This window comes from Cheilinus undulatus, linkage group 6, assembly GCF_018320785.1.
Source record: "Cheilinus undulatus linkage group 6, ASM1832078v1, whole genome shotgun sequence".
Lineage (NCBI taxonomy): Eukaryota > Metazoa > Chordata > Actinopteri > Labriformes > Labridae > Cheilinus > Cheilinus undulatus.
In genome coordinates this window covers 47,990,869-48,009,413 of record NC_054870.1, presented here as the reverse complement: position 1 = coordinate 48,009,413, position 18,545 = coordinate 47,990,869, and the positions used below count along the sequence as shown (strand labels likewise).

At 39.3% G+C, this 18,545-nt stretch overlaps 3 protein-coding genes across 4 annotated transcripts; 1 reads left to right on the top strand and 2 right to left on the bottom strand.

Moving 5' to 3' along the window:
- The first annotated feature begins 53 nt into the window (after positions 1-53).
- On the top strand, positions 54-5,955 carry LOC121510640 (MAD2L1-binding protein-like). Its single transcript, XM_041788777.1, has 3 exons — positions 54-626; positions 3,823-4,109; positions 4,858-5,955. Exons 1-3 carry the CDS (start codon positions 161-163, stop codon positions 5,383-5,385), a joined length of 1,281 nt encoding a protein of 426 aa, XP_041644711.1. The 5' UTR covers positions 54-160; the 3' UTR covers positions 5,386-5,955.
- Positions 5,627-11,956, bottom strand: LOC121510637 (epoxide hydrolase 1-like). The gene is made up of 10 exons (XM_041788772.1): positions 11,828-11,956; positions 11,672-11,734; positions 11,327-11,540; positions 10,092-10,272; positions 9,802-10,011; positions 9,515-9,644; positions 9,030-9,241; positions 8,760-8,868; positions 8,537-8,662; positions 5,627-6,191 (listed from the first exon to the last, which is right to left on the bottom strand). The coding sequence occupies exons 2-10, from the start codon at positions 11,692-11,694 to the stop codon at positions 5,990-5,992; spliced, it is 1,407 nt and encodes a 468-aa protein (XP_041644706.1). The 5' UTR covers positions 11,695-11,734; positions 11,828-11,956; the 3' UTR covers positions 5,627-5,989.
- A 2,278-nt stretch (positions 11,957-14,234) lies between these two features.
- LOC121510636 (epoxide hydrolase 1-like) lies at positions 14,235-18,308 on the bottom strand. 2 transcript variants are annotated; one of them, XM_041788770.1, is made up of 10 exons: positions 18,166-18,308; positions 18,015-18,078; positions 17,673-17,886; positions 16,523-16,703; positions 16,247-16,456; positions 15,886-16,015; positions 15,474-15,685; positions 15,198-15,306; positions 14,977-15,102; positions 14,235-14,710 (listed from the first exon to the last, which is right to left on the bottom strand). In XM_041788770.1, the coding sequence occupies exons 2-10, from the start codon at positions 18,035-18,037 to the stop codon at positions 14,509-14,511; spliced, it is 1,407 nt and encodes a 468-aa protein (XP_041644704.1). In that variant the 5' UTR covers positions 18,038-18,078; positions 18,166-18,308; the 3' UTR covers positions 14,235-14,508. The 2 variants fall into 2 exon arrangements, with proteins under 2 accessions (XP_041644704.1, XP_041644705.1); XM_041788771.1 differs by having other exon boundaries at positions 18,015-18,073.
- Positions 18,309-18,545: the final 237 nt, after the last annotated feature.

The window sequence follows — 18,545 nt, the reverse complement described above, 5'->3', positions numbered from 1 at the left end:
TATCGTAGTAACCAAGTGTTTAAATGCGTTTATGTGACACGGTCTATCTGTTTTTGGTTTTTTTTTCAACGTTAAAAATGACTGCTCTACCAAATAAGACTTAATGTCCCTTTAATTGGTAGGGTGTTCGAGTTTTAATAGGTAAAAATTCGTTTTAACAATGTTTTCTTGGGACATGAATGCAGCACTGAGACGTTCCACGTTTCCCATGATGCGCTGCGGCACACACCCGGCGGGGACATTCAAAAATATGGCAGAGGACTCGATGATATTTAAAACAGTTTCAGGCTCAGAAGATGCGAATATGAAGCTTGTTCTGAATAACGAGGAGAGTAAAACAAGACGGCGCCTTTCGTTCACGACGGAACATAATGGTAGCAAGCAGGAGGACCCGGATGTTTCATGTAAAGTCTTAACGTTACAAAATGTTCCCGAAGACTTCAGTTCATGCCGAATTTCTGCGGAAACGACCGAGCAGCTCTCACCACAGACCGCTGTAAACTCGTGTTTGAAGACGAAAAACACGATAGAAGTTACCGATATTTCGTCTGAACCGAAACGGAAAAGTATAAACATTACCGAAGAGAAAGAAAACGCAACAATACCTACAACATCCAGCACCACAGGTAGGAAACACTTCTGGTATGGAAATACTGGGTAAACTGGGAGGGATTTTGTGGGCTAATGCACATGAGGCAGGTTATCCTAAATGTAAAAATCATTGTTAAACGTGTCATTATTATAGTTGTTTACATTTTCCCTCTCTAAATATACAATCTGAGTCTATGGTGTATGGAAGCCCTACGTGGACACACATCTAGATATTTAATTTTACCCTGATTTGCTGTAATCCCAAGTAAAATGTGGTTGTTTTTTCCTCAAAATCCTAAAGTATTCATCTCGTTTTCTAAGGTTATGAAAGCTGTTTTCCCACGTAAATATTTCAACTTAAGATCTGTCGAAAGCAACCAGGAGTTGCATGTTTTTAAGGGGAGTAAATATTTAAAAAAATAGGATATTTGAAAACAGTCACAGCTGTGTTTGTAATTTATGTATCCAAAAATTAACTAGAGATGTATCAGTTTAAAATTGGGCAGTACTGATTAATCAGCGTTGATTAATAGGGGTGTACTGTGTTGGATTTCTGCAGATATCTGATATGCCAGTATTTAAACTAATTTTAGCTCATATTGATCTTTACAGAAATTTAAATACAGTTCAGACCTAAAACTCCAGTCCTTAAAACATACAGTTTAAAGTTTTAGGATAAACAAATGAAATAAGCAATTTTCATTCCTTAAAACCCACTTTAAAGTGTAAAGAATGATTTAAAAAAAAAAGATGTTAAAATAACTCATGAATAAGCAATTAGGTATACTAGACGCCTGTATAAATTTAAATTGACATTTCCCACTGATATCTGTTTACACCACTTTATTTGCTAATGGCCAATACCTGTCAGCAGGGCTGATATTGGCTCATACTGACAATCTGAAAGGATTCAAAACCATATTACCAAATAGCTGTCCTTAATAGAGAGATTATGTCTTTATCGCACAAAAAATGGCTAAAATTTGGTAACAAAGCTATGTCAGTGTTTGCTGTGGATAATTTCTCATGAGCTTTACCAAACCAAATTACATATTATCACCTACACATCAGCAGTCTAAATTATAAACAGGTGCATCTCAATACATTACAGTATCTTCAAAAAGTTGATTTATTCAAGTAATTCAATTCAAAAACTGAACCTCATTTATTATATAGATTAATTACTGACATACTGATGTATTTCAAGTGTTCATTTCCTTTCATTTTGATGATTGTGGCTTACAGTTAATAAAAACACAAAATTCAGTATCTTAAAAAATTTGAATATTGTGAAAAAGTTGAATATTAGAGACTAATGGTGTCACACTAATCAGCTGATTAACTCCAAGCACCTGCAAAGATTTCCTGAGCCTTTAAATGGCCTCTCAGTCTGGATCAGTAGGCTACAAAATCATGGGGAAGACTGCAGACTTGACAGATGTCCAGTGGACGGTCATTGACATTGTCCACAAGGAGGGTAAGACACAAAAGGTTATTGCTAAATAAGTTGGCTGTTCACACACAGGACTGTATCCAAGCATACTGATGTGAAAAAAAAAGAAAGGTGCACAAGCATCAGGGACAACCACAGCCTAGAGAGGATTCTGAAACGAAGCCCATTCAAGAACTTGGGGAAGGTTCACAAGGAGCGGATTGCAGCTGGAGTCAGTGCTTCAAGAGCCACCATGCACAGTGTGTCAAGCCACTCTTGAACCAGAGATGTCAGAGGCGTCTTACCTGGGCTAAAGACAAAAGGGACTGGACTGTTGCTCAGTGGTCCAAAGTCCTCTTTTCAGATGAAAGTAAATTAACATTTCATTTGGAAATCAAGGTACCAGAGTTTCGAAGAAGAGAGAAGAGGCACAGAATCCAAGATGCTTGAGGTCCAGTGTGAAGTTTCTACAGTCAGTGGTGGTTTCGGGTGTCATGCCATCTGCTGGTGTTGGTCCACTGTTTATCAGGTCAAAGGTCAGCACAGCCATCTACTAGGTAGTTTAAGAGCGCTTCATGCTTCCCCCTGCTGACCAGCTTTGTGGAGATGCTGATTTCTGCCCAAACTGCCAAAAGTACCAATACCTGATTTAAGGACTGTGGTATCTCTGTGCTTGATTGGCCAGCAAACTCACCTGACCCTAACACAATAGAGAATGTAATGGCATATTATGAAGAGGACGATGTTCAACACCAGACTTAATGCAGAAGAGCTGAAGGCCACTATCAGAGCAACCTGGGCTTCATAACAGCTCAGCAGTGCCACAGACTGATCGCCTTCATGCCACACCGCATTGCTGCCATAATTCATGCAAAAGGAGTCCCGACCAAGTATTGAGCACATGTTCATACCACTCAGAAGTCCAACATTTCGGTGTTAAAATCCTTTTTATGGGTTTAAACTTTAAGTAATATTATAACTTTCTGAGATACTGAATTTTCGGTTTTCATTAGCTGTAAGCCAAAATAATCAAAATTGAATGAAATAAACACTTGAAATATAAATGTCTGTGTGTAATGAATCTACAATATATGAGTTTCACTTTTTGAATTACTGAAATGAATCAACTTTTTGTTGATGTTCTAATTAACTGAGATGCACCTGTATTTGCTATAGTGCTAAGCATTGATAGAGTTTTAATTCTGATCACAATTTTGGCTTTCAATTTTAACAAAAACAAAATTATTATGATTTAAAACATTACTGTGCCACGTGCAATGTTACACTTGTTTTGTTCATAGGTATTACCATGTGGTATTGTTTTTGTCTTTGTTGTAATATTTTGTGAAATATAATATTTTCCAATATCCCTAAATCTGCCATGATATAATTTTAGATTGAATAAATAAGCCTACGATCGATCTTGGATTATTTTGTGCACACAGAAAAAAAATAGTTTGGTTAATTTATTTGCTGAAATGTATCTGAGTATCAAAGTTTAAAACTAAATCTCCCTTTTTAATCTGAGGCCTGTGTATCTGGATATAAATGTGAAAATGAAACCCTTTCAGGATCTTTTCTGATGACAAAATCTTGTCTACTTATGTTTAAGTAAGTAAAATAATCCTGTCACCAAAATCGGACAGCTACATATTTTAAGTGCAGAGCAGAAAATGGGAACAATGGCTTCATTAGAAAACTGGCCCTGGTGGATTTCATTAACATTTACCCAGCTAAAATTGAGCATACAGGGTCCATTGCTCACTCTAACGACATTATTCTGGTCTTCATTTGGACAGATGACACTAAAGAAGAGAGCAAGTCTGCTCAGAAAAGTCTGCAGGATTCATGCAAGATAGCATGTCAACAACAACAATCCAACACAGAAGAAAGTGACGCTGAGGTGCTGAGGAGAGCACAGGAGGAAGGCCACGTGAGCGTCGTCTTCCCTGGCACTGTAACTCAAGATGGTTGCTGCAGATTCGTCAGTGAGATCCTCAAGTGTATTCTGTATCAGAGACAGCAGCTACCCATGACGTACGAGCAGCTGGTGTACTCTCAGAAGAAGCAACAAGCATCCATGCAGGTAAAGAAGAAAACAGTAGTATATATCACAGATTAAGTCTAATCATCTGAACTAGTCAGTAAAAAGCTTTAGATTTTTTTTATTTTGAGCCACAGTGACTAATTCTCACAAGACCTAGACTAAGTTGGCAGGTAATTATCGAAAGGATTTCAGAGTTTTATAGTTCTGTGGTCAGTCAGTGAGTGCATGAACTCTACTGCAGGCAGGAGTCTCTTGGCTGATTCACAGTGCCCTTTCAGGGCGTGGTATAGGTACTTTGCAGATGATTTCATGCCACAGCAGAGAACTCCAGATGGGGGGACAGTAGTGCTCTGCATAGAGAAGTGCTATCAAAATGTCAAAGTTTTGTGCTGTCTACGACTTCAAAGTGTGAAAATGTAAATATTCCTTAACCCTGACCCATGTTTCCTCAGGCAGTATCCTGTAGTCTTGCTCATTGTGACAGGAAATCCATCTCTTTTTAGAGACCCAGATCATTTGGCTCAGCTCAGCTCAGTGCAGCTGGTTGGTTCCCAAATGGCTATTTATTTGGTACCAGTTTGGCTTTTTGAATGTGGATTAAATAATGACAAAGGATGGAGGAAAGGAAACTGGCACTCAAACAGAAGCTAGCTACCATGACTCACATTAAAGAGCTGTTTCATAGTACAGGCTCATTTGAGAACGGCACATCTTTACTCGATTGCTTACCCCACAAGGTTTATTCAGTTCAGTTGACAGTCCTAATATAGTGATCTCTATTTTTCAGGATAAAGACATAGTGAGTCGGAGGCCGGTGCAGTCTGCAGACATGGACTGGCGGAAGTGTCAACAGACCCTCCAGGAGCTGGAGGAGGTGCTGCAGCAGCTGGAGGTGCTCTTTTCTCTCAGCAGCGTTCCTCGGGTGCTGCTGCTCCTGGGCGGCTCGCTTGTTTTTCCCAAAGAGCTGTATGAGATCAACATGGAGAACCTGGAGGTGGCTAGTGGAGATCAGTGTCTGCGCGTCTCTTCGTGTCTACGGCAGCTCTTCCGCACTCTTTTTATAGCTGACATTTTGTCTGACAGCAAACCGGTCCGTCTGATGCCCACCACGGTCTTAGTGCTGGCTCACAGGGACTGTGGTACCGGATGGTTCCGCCCTAAACTACAGTTTAAAGTGCCGACAAGAGTGAAGAACCAAGTTATTGCTCTTTCTAGTGATCCAAACACCTGTAGGAATCAGAGGGCTGAGGGGTCGGATTTGAAGGACTATGTTTGGTTCCAGGCGCCAGTGACTATCAAAGGCTTCAGGAAGTGACTCTGAAATGTTCATGAGTGAAATCAGCACCGTCTTTCTGGAGCATTTTTGATATTTGTCAGTTTTAATAATCGTTCAAGAGAGGTTGAGCGATTACTTGTCAATATTTTAATCAATTATGGATTTAATTTTCTGCTTGTGATTAAAAGTGCCATGTAAACCAGAACTGGGTTTGATGTGATGTGACTTTATAGTCTTTTAAGACTTTGTTAGTATGACAAATCTGTTTGGAAGCATAATGTATAATTGTTTTTTATTTATGAAAAATGTTGTACATGTTTAAACTCACAATTTAAAGACCTCACACATTGAGCGACAAAACTTTTGCAATGTATCTTTAATCATAAAAAACTCAAAGTTTAATAGACGATTTTGTAAACATTTTGAATGTCAGTATCATCTGTATTTGTTTACATTCATTTAAAGCTAAAAAAATAGCGTCAGAGTGCAGTTTTGGATGCCGCCAAGGGAATACTCAGTAGTGTAAAAGCAATAATTAAGGCATGGATAGTGCATTTGGGTCCTATTGGAATGATCAGTTAAAAAACAAAAATAAAGAACAGATACACCATGATTACAATGGTCTATTAGTGCATCATTAGCTTTAGTACTGCTCCACTTTTTTCACAAACTGGATGACATCGTCTGCAAGCAGCTGGGGCTCCTCCAAGGCAGCGAAGTGTCCTCCTCGAGGCATGAAAGTATACGAGTAGATCTTTTTGTACCTCATTTGTGCCCATGATTTGGGGATGTGCATCACCTCATCAGGGAAGGCAGCAACTCCAGTGGGCACGTAGATCCCGGTCCTGCAAGAAAAGATGAAAATTTGTTTTATATTAATCAAGGTTTTAGAGTCTATACAGTATTGATACAGACTTTATAAAATCAAATTGAAGACTTTTTAGGACCTTCTAAAACCCACACAACTAGTGATGGGCAAATGAAGCCTCATGAAGCAGCGAGGCTTCATGGTCCATTGCTTCACAAAAAGGTTCATTACTTGAGGCCTCAGTTAAAGGTTCAAAATACCGCCGTCTGCTGTCCAAATAAATGAACGACAGTTTATAATATATGAGTTGCCAATTGAATGTGTAAGTGGGCCTACTTGATGCACTTCAATAAAACTGCATTATGGTCTTGATGATTTGTGTCATGCAACAATGGTCTATAATATTGTTTTATCCTAGGCTACAGGATTGTATAGGTCATGCTGCCAACCAAACCAACCGTAAAATGAATCAAGCCCCTTTTCTTGCTTGATCAAGTGTTAACATGTAGTACATTTTAAAACTGAGATTTAACATGTCAAAGTTTTTTTTTTAATTATTTTGAGTAAATGGCCTGGGGATGCACACAAGTGTTGACCCCATGCTTGAAGCGCATGAGTGAAACGACATTGTAAACAAAGCAATGACGTCATCTGCACAAAACCGAGGCCTCATTTAACATTTGTCACTTACTTGAGTCTACTCATTCTTTTGTAGCACCTGTAATAATAGCCTAATTAAGCATTTATTATTGAATTTCTGTGCAAAATTGATATATCAAACCAAAAATGTCAATTGTAGCCTATATTTAATAAAGTCCTAAATACTGATTGTAGCCTACTAGGCCTAATCTGAATCCAACCAGTGAACACTTGTAAGTTGTGATTTTATTTATCGGCTATATAATAACCTATGTCTTCATTAATGAAGCCGACATTCTCCTCATCAAATAAAATCTGAAATCAGGCTAAACTAAACTTTGTAAGCAAATGATGTGCGCAAGTAGCCTTTTGTTATTAGTTTAAATCAGTAGCTTATCTATTTTCTGGTTGTCTATTCCAAAATATTCATCATTTATTTTTCATGTTGTTGTGTGTGTGCATGTGTAGTGGTGGTGGGGTAGGGGGTTCAGTGCTAGTGGGGGACATATGGTGGGGCTGGGCTATTTTTATTCAAGAACAGAATTTTTTGATCAGTGGCAGGCTTCAGGCGGCTCCTCTTTTTGCTGACCACTTCACCAGCCTTTAAATCCTCTCACAGGGGACTGAGGAGGCTGGAATGCAGAGGAACCAGTGTGCCATCTCATAAAGGTTCGGATAAGCAAGCTTTTGTGAGCGCCAGTAGATCAAAGGATCTTCATTCCTTATAATGGTGATCTCCACCAGATATCTGTCCACCTCAACGATGGCATTGGCCGTGGCATTTGAGCTGCTACTATCTGACACTGACTGACTTGTGATCCAAACTACAACCAACCTACGACACCCACGATGCACCGTGAGGTGTTAAACGCTTTTATTTTGAAATGTGACACATACACTGAACCAGCCACGTGACCAGAGTGAAGCGAGGCCTCGCTTTACACTGATCACGTGGTTTTTTAGCAAACTGACACAAGCCTTGAAGCAGGGCTTCATCTGGCATTCCCCCTTTTTACTCGGTACACGCCTTGATGCTTCAGCTTCAGATGACCCATCACTACACTCAACTAATAATTCATGTTTTGTATCAGATTTAATGTGAGACTAGACTGTTTTGATAACCATCATCCTTGTCTGTCATTCAAAGTTTTTTTTTTTGCAAATCTCTGCAAGTCTCCTCATGATAAGGGATGCAGGATAAAATTGCATCAAACTTGTAGTTTTTAAAATAAATTTCAGGTTAAATAAATATTGCACCTTCCGCAATTTGAAAACTCCATTGGGAAATATTGTGATTTAATCAAAATTTTGTTTAATTTCCCAGCCCTATTTGTGAGTATTGGCAGAAATCTATATCTGCCGACACGGATATCATGTTCATTAAATTGTGCATCCTTACTCATAATTGCTTTTTACCCACCATCTATTCTTTTGTTTCATCCTAAAATCATAATTTTCCTTGTATTTGCATATCCCCCTTTTTATTCCTTCTCTTTTAATAAAAGTTTGCCGTACTATATTCCATAAAAAGGGAGGTGTAAATTCATGAAAATGAAAAATGAGTAATCATACCACCCAAACCAGTCACTGATATCTGATGAACTTTTCAGACAATTTTCAGCCAAATCTGGAGCTACGCAGGATGCAAAACAGTAATCAGCTGATTAATGATTAAAGCACTACTTCATATTGTATAAAATTTACTTTCAGACTGTTTCAAGGCCCACAGGAACCCTAACATACCTTAGATCCAATCTCTTTTCAATGTTGGTCTTTAGATTTTCTTTGTAGAAGCGCATGGACGGGACAATGGAGCCGGTGGTCCAGTAGATCATGATGTTAGTCAAGAGCTCATCCAGGCTGAATTTCCTGAGAAAAAGACATTCATTAATCAAACCCGACAGCGAGCAACAGTTAAACAAAACCTCACTGAATCTATCTCGATCTAATGTCTTTAGTCTCTTACTTTTCCAGCCCACCATCCTCCAGATCTCTGTTCTTCATGTCAGTAGCTGTGGAGAATTTCTCTAGGAGGTACGCCGCCAAACCCACAGGAGAATCATTCACTCCACAGCCTGTAAACACAATTCAAACTACTTTAACAGCTCAAATACTACTGTGATTTAAAAAAAAAAGGTTCAGAGGCCTTAATTGCAAGTGTTTAGTACATATATATGCAGAGTAAATATAAAAAATGCTACATTTTGTGAGTGTTTCTGGTCTTTTCTTTTCCCACCTGCAGTGTCTGGTTTAGTAGCCTGGATGTGAAGGTAGCCTGACTCCCTCAATAATTCATACACGTTCTTCTCAAAGTAAGGGAAAAGCCGGCGAACATCCTCCCGACTAAAGCCAACCAGGAACGGTAGATAAGGTCCAATCAAGAGGGACAACAGCATTTTAGGCCCTCTACTTGACACAATCATGTTTAGGTGGAGTCCTTTCACGCACCTAGTAAAGAAAAGAAGCAGAGTACGAGTCATTACAGAGAAATCTGTATTCTATTTAATGTGTAAATACAAGTTTTCTTCTTGTGCATTTGCTCAGTCTTCAGATATTTCCAGTGTCGGCAGTTCTCGGTTTTTTGTGCACTTTCTACACAGCAGGTACGATACGTGGAGTAAGAGTCACAGGGTTCCTTTTGTGACACAAGCGTGGGATGTGGAGATTCCACCTTGGTGAAAAGTTGTGGCATGTTTTGCTGGGCTTGTGTTGTGGTCTTACTCGGGCTTCATCTGTGCCATGTTGGTGGTGATGAGCGAGCCCCAGTCTCCTCCCTGCAGGTAGAACTCAGAGAATCCTAAACGCTCCATCAGGGTCAGGAAAATTCTAGCAGCGGCGAGGCTGTTGAATCCTGAAAAGAGATGCAAAAAATCAATAAATGTTGCAATGTGATCAACCCATGCAGTCACCTTGTCATGCATGGCCCCTACCCTGTCCCCTGATGGCCTACATTTAAATTACTGAAAAGCTCCCTGGACCTGAAAATGCATTTATGCAGAACCACCTACCTTGTTTATGAGGTGCTTCTGAGTATCCATAGCCAGGTATGGACGGACAAACGACCTCAAACACAACATCATCCTGCCTCTCTGTGAGCAGAGGCAGGATCTTGTAGAACTCATAAAACGAGCCAGGCCAGCCGTGGACCAGCATCAGAGGCAGGACCCTCTGATTTGCACGCTGCTGTGGCCGCACGTGGATAAAGTGCACGTCCAGTCCTGCAGAAAGACAACACATTAGTGTGAAAAAAAAGAAAACAGTAGGTGAATATCTAAATTATGTTAAGGGATGTCGGTACCTTCTATTTTGGTCTTGAAGTGTGGAAACTTGTTGAGCTCTGCCACCTGCTTCTTCCAGTCAAACTCATGTCTCCAGTATTTCACCACTTTCTTCAGATGAGTGGAATTGAAGCCATAATGGAAGCGGCTGTCCTCCAAAGGATCAGTGTAGCGGGTTCGATCAATGCGATGATGGAGGTCCTGTCGAAAAAGAACACAGTTTATTACATTATTATGCATCTTTATTTTGTTTATTGACCTTTCAAAAGCTTTTGACACTGTTAATCATGCAATGCTTTCTTGGCTTTGATAAAAATGCTTATTGTTGGCTCAAGAGCTATCTCATGGGCAGACAGCAGAGTGTAGCACTGGGAAATGTTAAATCAGATTTTATGACCCTTAAATGGTGTTCCTCAAGGTTCTGTCCTTGATCCAGTGCTTATTACTATTTATATAAATTATATTGTGTCAGCGGTTTCAAATCGAAAAATTCAATCGTCTTTATGCAGATGACAAAATTTTTTATTGCACTGTTGATAATGTAGAGTCTGTGTGTTCTCTTTAGAGCTGCTTTAATGATCTGAAAGTTGCTCTAACCAATCACAGGTTAGTTCTGAATGCAGAGAAAACTGAAGTGCTCTTACTTCGGAATTTGTTATCCTCTGATTGCACCTGTTTTAATTGACTTAGGTGTTCTACTTCTGATTGATATTATGCTTTTTTACTGTACTTTATATCTTTAGAATATGTCTGATATATTTGGTATATTCTTTATTGTTATCATGCATTTTTTCTTTGCTCAACATCATTGTAAATGAGGGCTCGCCCTCAATGATTTTCCCGTCTAAAAAAAGATTATATACAGGTATGTTGCTTACATATTACTTATACAGATAATATTTTCATTTGATCATTGTTTAGATCAGTCTTGACTATTCATAGTCTGTTGGTTACAATTATCCATGGAATTCTGTTTATTAAGAAATTGTTCAAAGTTGTCCCACTACAATGGAACACTTCTGAGACAGAGTAAATACAATTTATATGACAGTCGTTACCAATTATCAAGGTACTCTTGATTAACTTTGCCCAAATTAAAAGGCAACAGAAATAAAAATGGCGTGATTCTTATTCAGATATTCTACATTAACATGACTTAAACTCAGACACAAACACAGCAGTCCAATTATCCCGACATTAGCATGACGTCACAGGAAATGACAGCCGTTAAGAGGTCATATTAGGCTAAACGCACCTTAATTTCTTCATCGGAGGTTTCCACTATAAAGGGGTAGATTTTATCATCCTCTGAACGTGGTTTTTCTCCAGCTCCCCACCATCCTTCACCAAGAGGAACAGTTTTTACTTGTTCTCTTTTGTAGATCATGTAGGCCAGGATGCCTCCTGCTACAAACGCTGAACCTATCAGCGCCTGCCTCTGGACCAGGTCCAAGCCGAGTAAAGTTTCCCTGCAGAAATACGGCAAAACAACGATGAAGTAACACTCATTAAAGAGTGCCAGAGCTCTGGTATCATTCAGTTGCTGCTTGTTCGTTGTTTTGGTTAACTACAGTTAAAAAGAAATGCCATATCTACTTACTTTAAAACCTGAAGTCTTTGCATGGTGAAGTTCCAACGGTGAATGTCTCTATACCTGTCTGGGCTAGAGGTCAGCAATGTTCATTCACTGCAACGCCCTTTAGGAACTACGTAAAAACAAATCAAAACAAAATTCTTATTAACTGTTTCAACAGACCTTGTTTGCTTCCTTAAAAGTGCCTTAAGATAATGTTTGGACTTCTAAAAATTGTGCGCATTGGACGGCAACCACTGGTGAACAAAACGAACACACGCGGCTGTCAAAACAAGCTAGTGGAAGAAAAACTGAGCTCAATCGCAGCGTTCAGGTACGTGTCGGAAAACCAAGCTTCCTAACAGGAAATTTCACACGAAAAGACAATATTCCGATTCCAAGACGAGCCTCACAGAGATGAAGGATCTCAACAGTGATGATGGCTTATTTGTGAATTAAAACCATGTAAAATCATGTAGTCGCTATATATTTCATGGCTAAGTAGGAAACGCTGAAAATACACAAGGCCATCTAATAACGGTTTATAAGTGGCGCTTCTTCTCTCTGCTGGGCCTTTGGGCTTAAATTTACAGGGGGACTCTAACGAGCATTCATCACCATTACAGATAAGACACTGACAGGAAAAAAGCTAAATGTAACCATTTTTTATTTACATAGTTCACATTGGTGTTATATTTTTACGGAAGAGTATTGGGGCCACTGAAAAAAAACAATTTGACACGAATTTTTTTTTTTCACTTGTGAGAAAAAAGTCAGAATTCTGAGATTAAAGTCAGAATTCTGAGATTAAAGTCAGAATTCTGAGAAAAAAGTCAGAATTCTGACTTTATTCTTCAAATTAAAAAAAGTCTCATTTTTTTTTTCAGAATTCTGAGATTAAAGTCAGAATTCTGACTTTAATCTCAGAATTCTGACTTTTTTTTACAAGTGAAAAAAAAATTCGTCTCAAATTTTTTTTTTCAGTGGCCCTAATACTCTTCCGTAAATATTTCTATTAAATTACATGTTATATGACTTTTATAAGAAATATTAATTGAAAGTATAAACATAAAATTGTTAAACACGAAGGAAACACCATGTTTCAAGAAAAGTCCCACATTGAGGCACCAAAAAGAGAGGAAAAGTTTCACAGCAGCTCACAGAGAAACATCAGCAGACACAGAAGCCTGAACAGAGTCACGGTCAGGTTCCATAAAGCAGTCTAGCTTGTTCCAGTACACTTTGCCACAATTTAGCACATTAATCCCTGACGCTCCCTGTGTTTCTTCAGCCAGTTTCTGTCCAGTCTGACTCATGACTGGAAATGTATCTCTTTTAAGAGATCCAGATCATTTGGCTCACCTCAGTAGAGGTGGCTGTTTGGCTCCAAAATGTTTTTTTTTTTTTTTTTTTTTTTATTATGCACCAGTTGGCATTATAAATGTGGATTAGATAAAGAAAACTAGGCATGCATAACATTGGATTTTGATATTGAACAAATTCATTTTAACCATGCTAATACTGATACAGATATTTAAATCTAGTTCAGATCTAAAACATTATTTTAAAAGATATTTTTAATTTTAAAGATGAACAAAGTAACAAAAAAATCCGACTTTAAAACATTCTTTTAAAATTAAGGAAATTAAGATGACCAAAGAAAAATACCTAAGCCTACCTAGATCTGTTGGTCCTGTCTAAAACTCCTGCCAAAATTATTTCAATATGATAAATACATTTGTTATAGGCTGATATTTATAGATGATGAATTGGCTGCAAATATAAGAAATTTGTAATATCTGCAGATAGCAAAATTAACTTTTTAAGCTTAAATATGCTGATATCTTGCAGATGACTTGTACATCCCTAAAAAATGGTACGCAAATGGGAGCCAACTGCTGAAGTTCACATTAAAATAGTTGTTTTGGGGCACAGAATACCTAGTGGTATAAGATGCTCCCCATGTATGCAGACGGCCCAGGTTCAACTCCGGCCTGTGAGCCTTTGAGTCATGACTCTCTCCTGTTTCTGACTCTATCAATAAAGGCCCCAAAATAAATCTTAAAAAAAAAACATAAAAAGTTGTTTCATAGAACATGAATGACACATCAGCACCCTGTCATTTGATAAAGGCATAGCGAGTCGAAGGCCGGTGCAGTCTGCAGACATGGACAGGCAGAGGTGTCAGCAGACCCTCCAGGAGCTGGAGGAGGTGCTGCAGCAGCTGGAGGTGCTCTTTTCTCTCAGCAGGGTTCCTCTGGTGTCGCTGGGTGGCGTGCTTGCCCCCCCCCCCCCAAAGAGCTGTACGAGATGAACCTGGAGGTGGCCAATGGAGATCAGTGTCTGCGCTGTTCCACCCTAAACTACAGTTTAAAGTGCCGACAAGAGTGAAGAACCAAGTTATTGCTCTTTCTAGTGATCCAAACACCTGTAGGAATCAGAGGGCTGAGGGGTCAGAGTGGCAGGACTATGTGTGGTTCCAGGCTGTTTGGAAGCATAATGTACTATTGTTTCTATTTATGAAAAGTGTTGTACAGATTTTGCATTAAACTCACAATTTAAATGCCTCACACATTGAGCGACAAATAAAACAATTGCAAAGTATCTTTAATCATAAAAAACAAAGTTTAATAGACGATTTTGTAAACATTTTGAATATATCATATGTATTTGCTTACATTAATTAAAGGCTAAAATAGCTTCAGAGTGCAGTTTTGGATGCCGCCAAGGGAATACTCTGTAGTGTAAAAGCAATCGTTAAGGCATGGATAGTGCATTTGTGTCCTATTGGAATGATCAGTTAAAAAACAAAATAAAGAACAGATAGACCATGATTAAAATGGCCTATTAGTGCATCATTAGTTTCAGTACTGCTCCACTTTCTTCACAAACTGGATGACATCGTCTGCGAGCAGCTGGGGCTCCTCAAAGGCAGCGAAGTGTCCGCCTCGAGGCATGAGAGTATACGAGTAAATCTTTTTGTACCTAATTTGTGCCCATGATTCAGGGGTATGCATCAGTTCATTAGGGAACGCAGCAAGTCCAGTGGGCACATAGATTGCGGTCCTGCAAGAAAAGATGAAATTTTGTTTCTTTATATTAATAAACAAAGTTATGAAGTCTATACAAAGTTGATTCAGACTTTATAGAATCAAATTGAAGACCTTTAAGGACCTTATAAAACCCACACAACAAGTAATTCATTTTTGTACCAGATTTTCATATTTAAAGATTCAGCCCTTAAAACACTAAAGTTTAAGGAATGTGGATGAGCAAAGAGAAAAACTCCATATGAAATAGCTTTTTCAAGGCCCACAGGAACCCTGCTATACCTTGAATCCACTCTGTTTTCAATGTTAGTCTTCATGTTCTCTTTGTAGAAGCGCATGGATGGGACAATGGAGCTGGTGGTCCAGTAGATCATGACATTAGTCAAGAGCTCATCCAGGCTGAATTTCCTGAGAAAAAAAATCCTTTATCAGACCCAACAGCCAGCAACAGTTGAACAAAACCTCACTGAATCTATCGCGATTTAATGTATTTTGTCTCTTACTTTTCCAGCCCACCATCCACCAGATCTCTGTTCTTCATGTCAGTCCAGGTGGAGAATTTCTCCAGGATGTACGCCGCCAAACCCACAGGAGAATTGTTCACTCCACAGCCTGTAAACGCAATTCAAACTATTTTAACAGCTCAAATACTACTGTGGTTACAAAATACCTGGTTCAGATGCATTAATTTCGAATGTTCAGTTCATCTACATGCAGAGTAAATATTAAAAAACTGTTACATTTGGTGAGTTAGTGTTCCTGGTTGTCACTTTTCCTACCTGCAGTGTCTGGTTTAGTCGCCTGGATGTGAAGGTAGCCTGATTCCCGCAATATTTCGTACACATTCTTCTCAAAAAAAGGAAAAAGCCGACGAACATCCTCCCGACTAAAGCCAACCAAGAACGGTAGATAAGGTCCAATCAAGAGGGACACCAGCACCTTAAGCCCTCTGTTTGACATAGCCATGTTTAGGTGGAGTCCTTTCACGCACCTAGTAAAGATAAGAAACAGTGTGGGCCATTACAGAGAAATATGTATTCGATTTGCTGTTTAATTTACAAGTTTTCTTCTTTTATTGTAAAAAAATATTCTGTTTCACAATTTGTGGAGTAAGAGTTAAAACGTTCCTTTTATAACACAAGTATGTGTAAAGTTGTGGCATGTTTTGCTGTGCTTGTGTTGTGGTCCTACTCGGGCTTCATCTGTGCCATGTTGGTGGTGATGAGCGAGCCCCAGTCTCCTCCCTGCAGGTAGAACTCAGAGAATCCTAAACGCTCCATCAGGGTCAGGAAAACTCTGGCAGCGGCGAGGCTGTTGAATCCTGACAAGAGAAGAGAAATAAATCTGTAGATAGCTGTAACAACTTGATTTGCCCTGCCCTGTCCTGTGCTTAAGCATGCATTCCCTCCTCCCCAGTCCCCTGATGGCTTGCATTTACACTGCTCCAACCGGTCTCTATCACTTTATCTAGACCCTGTGCCTTTGGTGAGCATGCAGTGAGTACCTGAAAAGCTCCCTGGACCTGAAAATACATTTATGTAGAACCACTTACCTTGTTTATGAGGTGCTTCTGAGTATCCATAGCCAGGTATGGATGGACAAACAACCTCAAACACGACATCACCCTGCCTCTCTGTGAGCAGAGGCAGGATCTTGTAGAACTCATAAAATGAGCCAGGCCAACCGTGGACGAGCATCAGAGGCAGGACCCTCTGATTCGCACGGTGCTGTGGCCGCACGTGGATAAAGTGCACGTCCAGTCCTGCAGAAAGACAACACATTAGTGTGACAAAAAAGAAAAATAAATTATGTTAAGGGATGTAGGTACCTTCTATTTTGGTCTTGAAGTGTGGAAACTTGTTGAGCTCTGCCACCTGCTTCTTCCAGTCAAACTCATGTCTCCAGTATTTCACCACTTTCTTCAGATGAGTGGAATTGAAGCCATAATGGAAGCGGCTGTCCTCCAAAGGATCAGTGTAGCGGGTTCGATCAATGCGATCATGGAGGTCCTGTCGATAAAGAACACAGTTCATTACATACAGATAATACATACATACAGGTACTTAATAAGCTGCTTACATATTACTTATACAGATACTAATTTCAATATATCATTGCTGGGGTCAGTCTTGATTTATCAGTCTTTTGGTTACAGTTTTCCTTGGAATCATGTTTATTATGAAATGGTTTTACATTGTCCCACTACAAAAGAACAAATCTCAGACAGAGTAAATGCAGTGTTTATGAAAGTTGTTATCAATTAATTGTGCCCAAATTAAAAAGCAACTGAATAAACAATGGCAAAATTTCAAAGCAAACATTGATTTGTTCACACATAGCTTCAAACCATTTGCTAGTTTAGCAGTGTCAATAATTCTACTTGCTGTTATTTGCATAAATCTGCTAACATTTACTACTTTATGTAAGAGCTGCTTTTAATGTGTTCTTATCAGTTTCCACTTAGACTGGTGCTTTGTGTTGAATGAGCGCCCTCTGCTGGGGTCCTGCAGATGATCAGTGCAGCTTATGTCTTGTTGCTAGTCTGCACTATGCCATCCTGCTTAATAAGCTGATTTATAAGCTATGGAAAATCCTTCAAAATAAGTTTTTCATAGTAAGCGTAGCATGTGGTATATTTGTAAGATTAGAATTCGTATTAACCAAACTTCAACATCAATTCAGGTTAAACCACAACTAATGAACCAGGCTGTTGTTTGCTTTGGACTCTGCTTTGTGTACTTGAAACCCAGCCCATAAATGTACCAGGAAAATAGATTTATGGCCATATCAGTTCCAATGGTCCAGTGTGTCTTTAGAAAACAGCATTGATCTCTTTTGAGTCAAAATATTCTCAATTTAAATGAGTATTAGTCTGTTTTTCTCCCGTTTTCACCCGATCCGGGTTGAACAGACAGCAAGCTTTTGACGTCGTCACAGTAAATGACAGCCGTTAAGAGGTTATATTAGGCTAAACGCACCTTGATTTCCTCATCGGGGGTCTCCACTGTAAAGGGGTAAATTTTATTATCTTCTGAAAGTGGTTTCTCTCCAGCTCCCCACCATCCTTCACCAAGAGGAATAGTTTTTACTTGTCCTCTTTTGTAGATCATGTAGGCCAGGATGCCTCCTGCTGCAACCGCTGAACCTATCAGCGCCTGCCTCTGGACCAGGTCCAAGCCGAGTAAAGTTTCCCTGCAGAAATACGGCAAAACAACGATGAAGTAACACTCATTAAAGAGTGCCAGAGCTCTGGTATCATTCAGTTGCTGCTTGTTCGTTATTTTGGATAACTAGAGTTCAAAAATGCTAAATCTACTTACTTTAAAACCTGAAGTCTTTGCATGGTGAAGTTCCAACGGTGAATGTCTCCACACCTGTCCTGCACTGGGACAGAGGTCAGCAATGTTCATTCACTGCAACGACCTTTAAGAACAGCGTAAAACAAGATTATCATGAACTGTTTCAACATACCTCGTTTGCTTTCTTAAAAGTGCCTTTGTAGATAGTTTTCGGACATCTAAAAATTGAGTTTATAGGAACGGGCTTCCCTGGTAAACAAAACAAACACACTCGGCTGTCAAAACAAGCTGGTGAAGCAAAACCTGAGCTCAACCGCTGCGTTCAGGTACGTGTCGGAAAACAAGATTCCAATCAGGAAATTTCACATGAAGGTCGTGTGAGCTTACAAACAAAGGAAAGACAGTATTGACAGAAGATCATATGAAGCATGAAGCGACGATGGCGGATTTGTGAATTAAAACCTATCATGTAGTTGCTATATATTTCATGGCTAAGTAGGAAACGCTGAAAAGACACCTAATAACGATCAGGTAATGGAGACTACTCTCTGC

Excerpts from the sequence above, each read along its gene's own strand:
- LOC121510637 (XM_041788772.1), bottom strand. The coding sequence starts at position 11,694 with ATGCAAAGACTTCAGGTTTTAAA. Across the intron at positions 11,541-11,671 it reads CAAAGACTTCAGGTTTTAAA|GGAAACTTTACTCGGCTTGG; the intron begins GTAAGTAGATAT and ends GTATTTCTGCAG. Across the intron at positions 10,012-10,091 it reads CTTCAAGACCAAAATAGAAG|GACTGGACGTGCACTTTATC; the intron begins GTACCGACATCC and ends GTCTTTCTGCAG.
- LOC121510640 (XM_041788777.1), top strand. The coding sequence starts at position 161 with ATGTTTTCTTGGGACATGAATGCAGCACTGAGACGTTCCACGTTTCCC. Across the intron at positions 627-3,822 it reads TACAACATCCAGCACCACAG|ATGACACTAAAGAAGAGAGC; the intron begins GTAGGAAACACT and ends TCATTTGGACAG. Across the intron at positions 4,110-4,857 it reads AGCAACAAGCATCCATGCAG|GATAAAGACATAGTGAGTCG; the intron begins GTAAAGAAGAAA and ends TCTATTTTTCAG.
- LOC121510636 (XM_041788770.1), bottom strand. The coding sequence starts at position 18,037 with ATGCAAAGACTTCAGGTTTTAAA. Across the intron at positions 15,307-15,473 it reads GACTAAACCAGACACTGCAG|GCTGTGGAGTGAACAATTCT; the intron begins GTAGGAAAAGTG and ends TTGCGTTTACAG. Across the intron at positions 15,103-15,197 it reads GTGGATGGTGGGCTGGAAAA|GAAATTCAGCCTGGATGAGC; the intron begins GTAAGAGACAAA and ends TTTTTTTCTCAG.